The 4,270-nt window shown below is 59.6% G+C and overlaps 1 protein-coding gene across 1 annotated transcript in view; it reads right to left on the bottom strand.

Moving 5' to 3' along the window:
* Positions 1–1,869: 1,869 nt before the first annotated feature.
* The window catches only part of POU2F2 (POU class 2 homeobox 2), a 10,578-nt gene continuing 8,177 nt past the window's right edge, over positions 1,870–4,270 (bottom strand). Inside the window, exons 10-11 of the mRNA XM_006038854.2 lie at positions 4,098–4,171; positions 1,870–2,132 (exon numbers count right to left, since the gene is read on the bottom strand). Coding sequence (XP_006038916.2) covers positions 1,870–2,132; positions 4,098–4,171 — 337 coding nt within the window. The remainder of the gene's footprint in view (positions 2,133–4,097; positions 4,172–4,270) is intronic.

The raw sequence follows: 4,270 nt of genomic DNA, 5'->3' as shown, positions 1-4,270 counted from the left end.
CCCCCCCCCCCCCCGACCCAGGAGGGGCCTGGGGAGGACTAACAAACCCAAAACACCATCAAACAAGGGGCCCAAGGAGGGGCAGGGACCCAGGGGGACTTGGGCAGGGGGGTGTAGGGCCCCCCCCGGAGCTGGCACACACCCTAATAAAAGCATTTCTATTTGGTTTATCTTTATATGAGGTATATGGCAAGCTATCTCCTTGAGCAGTGGGGGGGGGCCGGCTTGGCCTCCCCTCCCCCCCCGCACCCCTCCGGACCCCTGGCAGGGCCCTGGCATGGGGCAAAATATTTGGTTTTGCAGTTTAAAGCTCTCAGTTTTATTTCTTTACACAGATCCCGGGTGCCCCGGGCCGGGAGGGGGAAGGGCTGGTGGGGGCCCACAGCTGTGGGAGAGAACCCAGGCATCCAGGCTCCCGGACCCCCACCGTGCCCCATACCTGGAGATAGGGTCATTTTTGGTCTAGAATCTTTTTTTTTGTTTTTTTTTTTTGTTTTGGTTTTCTGGGGGATGGGTTCTTTTTTTATTTTTTTTTCATTTTTAAACTTTTTTTGGTCTTTTTTGCCCCTTTTTATCATCCCCTTTTTTTGTCTCAAAGACTTTTTGCCCCCCACCCCCCTTTTTATACAGTAAGAAGCAAGAAGCCGCGGGGCACGCGGTCCAGCTAGAAACACCCCTCCACACTCCCCCATTATCCCCACACCCCCCTCCCCCCACCCCGAAAACAACCCCGAAACCGGAAAGGAAAAGCCAGTCACTCCGAGAAATACATTCAAAGGAGGGAACGTGGCCTGTGCTCCCCCTGGCCCCTGTTTTGGGGCCAAAAAGGGCAGTTTAGGGGCCCATGGTGGGAGGAGTGTTAGAAAAGGGTCCAGGAGAGGTCAAGGTCAACGCCCCCCCCCCGCCCCATGGCACCTCATGGCTGGACTTTGGTCAGCCACAGGGAGGAGAGATGAGGGTGGGGCATGAGTCCGGGGTCTCCAAGCGCCGGGAAGGGGGTTTAAAGCTCTGAGGTCAGGGGAGGAGGGGCCCGGACGCCTGGGTCCATCAGCCCCTGCACCCCACCCCCGGCGTGGGGTCCATTTGGTTTCCAGTGGAGGTGGCAGCGGTCTCAGCCCCTCCATGAGGTATATTTGGCAAGACAGAGAGAGCGCGGGCGCCGCGACGCCCCCCCCAGCGCCCAGCCTCCGGCTCCCATGGTCCTTTGTTCCTTATTCTTGGGGGTCTTTTTGGTTTGAGGATCCCCCCGGTTCCGGGGGGAGGGGGCACAGAGGGGCCTGGAGCTGGAGCCCAGAGCCTGGAGGAGGAGGTTGGCCCCTGGCTGCATGCGGGGGGGAGGGGGGAGTCAAAAAGGGCTCCTAAATCCTCTCCCCGGCCCTTGCACAGTGCATGGATCGAACCCCCCACCCCGTGCTAACTCAGACTAGATCGCCTCCCTCCGGCAGGATCAGGGCCATGGAGCTAGGCAGAGAAGTCTGTACAAAACCTTTGGGTGCAGCTGTGGGGGGGAGGGGGGGAAGGTGGTGCCTAAGCTTGACCCTTGACCCCTGACCCTGACCTTCCGGGAGGGGCTCTGGGCACTGTCATCAGCTCAGGGCTCCAGGTTGGGGGCTCTGGTCCCTACCACAGGCTTGGGGCTCCATGTCGACTCCGTGTTGGGGGGTTGGGACCCCATGTTGGCTTCGCGTCGGGGGTCCCGGTCCCTACCACAGGCTCAGGGCCCCGTGTCAGCTCCTTGTCGGCTCCATGTCCCTCCTTTGGGTCTGGTTTTTTTTTTTTGTCTTTTTGTTTCTTTTTGGTTGCGTGTTTCTTTTTGGTCGGTGTCTGGGCGTCCGCGTGTCCGTCTGGGGCGCCCCACCCCCCGGCCGCTCACTCCATGGGGGCATCTGGGTCGGGGTCGTGGCCGGCGTCGCAGGACGAGCAGGACGAGGAGGAGGAAGAGGAGGACGAGGAGGAGGAAGAGGAGGAGGACGGGCGCCCGGGGGACTTGCCCAGCAGGCCAGGGGGGCCAGGAGGTGCCGGCACCAGCCCCACACCGCCCGGCGGCGGGGCCAGCAGCGGCAGCCCCGCGTGGTTCAGGACCCCGCCCCCCTCCAGGCTGCTAAGCGACAGGCTGCCACCAGTGGCCAAGGCTGGAGAGGAGAAAGTGGGGGGAGAGGGGTGAGAGGGAGCCAGGATCGGGCTCTGATTGGGGCCCCCCTACGCCCTGCTGGCCCCCCCAAGCCCCTTCTCCCACTCTCTATGGGGTAACCCCAGGATAAGGCCCAGATTGGGGCCCCTGCTGATACCCCAGGATTGGGCCTGGATTGAGGCCCCCCCCCTCCATCCATCCTCTACCCTCTATAGGGTACCCCAGGATCAGGCCTGGATCAGGGCCCCTCTACACCCTGCTTATACTTCAGGATCAGGCCCAGATTCAATGCCCCCCCAGTCCATCCTCCACCCCTATGGGGTACCCCAGGATCAGGCTGGGATCAGGGCCCCCCTAACTCCTGCTTGTACCCCAGAATCAAGCCAAAATCAGGCCGCCCCCCCCAGCCCACCCTGTACCTACTAAGGACATCCCAGGACTGGGGCCAGATTCGGGCCCACCCCCTGCAGGTACCTGAGAATCCGGCCCAGATCAGGACCATACTCCCCTCTGCCAGTACTCTGGGATCAAGCCCAGATCGGAGCCCTTCTACCCCCCACAGGTACCCCCGGATCAGATCCAGATTGGGGCTCCTCTACCCCTGCAGGTACCCCAGAATCGGGCCCAGATTGGGGCCCCTCTACCCCACTGTCAATACCCCAGGATCAGGCCCGGATCAGGGCCCCCCTACCCCTGCCGATACCCCAGGACTGGGCCCAGATCGGGGCCCCCACGCACGACATAGAACAGACACATGGGGGAGTAAGCGTGCAATGAGTGTGTGATGAACGCTGGTGACAGACGTGTCACATGAGGCCACAGATGCGATGGGGGGGCCCAGACGGGGATGAACGGGGGCGTCTGGGGGGCATTGGCCGGCCGGGCCCTCACACACTCAAGAGCCCCTTGCACACTCGCTTGTTTGCATGTCTCCTCATGCCCACATGCATTTCCTTCCGCACCCACAGGTGTGCGCTCCCCACACACACACGCCCACTCATGCTCTCTCACCAGTTCGCTCATGCTCCCCCGCCCTCACTGTCGCTACCTGGCATGCAAGCTCAGTCACATGCTGGCTTGCTCTCCCTTGCATGTGTGCTCACTTTCCTGCATGGGTGCTCACACTTCCTGGCATGCAAACTCCCACTTCCTTGCATATTTGCTCACACTTGCTTACACTTCCTTGCACACTTCCACTTCTTCATACACTCATTCACACCTCCCTATAGGCTTGCTCACTTCCTTGCACATTTATTCACACTTCCCCACATACTAAACTTCCTTACACTCTTGCTCACACTTCCTGACATGCTCACTCATACTTCCTGGCACACTTGTTCACACTTCCCCAAAGATTTGCTCACTTCCTAGCACACTTGTTCACTTGCTTCCCCAAAAGCATGTTTGTTCATGCTTCCCCTCACACTTGCTCACATTTCCTCACACACTTACTATCCCCACCTGCTTGCTCACACTTCTCCAGATTTGCTCACTTTCTTGCATACCTGTTCCATTCCTCGCATACTTGTTCAACTTCCCAGCATGCTCACTCCCACTTCCCCATAGACTTGCTCACTTCCTTGCATGTTTGCTCCCACTTCCCTGCACACATACTCACACTTATTTTCACACTCATTCATGCTTCTGCTCCCACTTCCTTGCACACTCACGCTTCCTCTCTTTCTTGCTCCCTGTCCTGTGCACGCTCACTTGTGCTTCCCCACACACTCCCATTTCCCCATAGGCTTGCTCACCTCCTTGCACACCTGTCCACTTCCTTGCAAGCTCACTCTCACTTCTCCACATGCATGCTCTTGCTTACTTGCACATTCATTCATGCATCTGCTCACACTTCTTTGCACGCTCGCTTATGCTTCCCCACACAATCACTCCCCATCCCCACACACTTGCTCCCCGTGCAAGGCCAGGCCAGGGGGGTGGCAGTGATGAGCCCGTGCACACGCACCTTGGATGGTGGCCAGTGGGTTGGTGGCCATGAGGGCCGGGTTTAACCCCGTGTTGACCCCCAGCACCGAGCTTCTGCAAGTGAAACCAGATGCGGCTCATTAACCCCCCTAACGACGCGCCCCCCCTCCCCTCATCCCACCCCCCCAGCCTCCCCGATACTTACCCCGAGCC

Source organism: Alligator sinensis, unplaced genomic scaffold, assembly GCF_000455745.1.
Source record: "Alligator sinensis unplaced genomic scaffold, ASM45574v1 scaffold1575_2, whole genome shotgun sequence".
In the NCBI taxonomy this organism is placed as follows: Eukaryota; Metazoa; Chordata; order Crocodylia; family Alligatoridae; genus Alligator; species Alligator sinensis.
The sequence above is the reverse complement of the archived record's forward strand: the minus strand, read 5'-3'. Positions and strand labels throughout refer to the sequence as shown.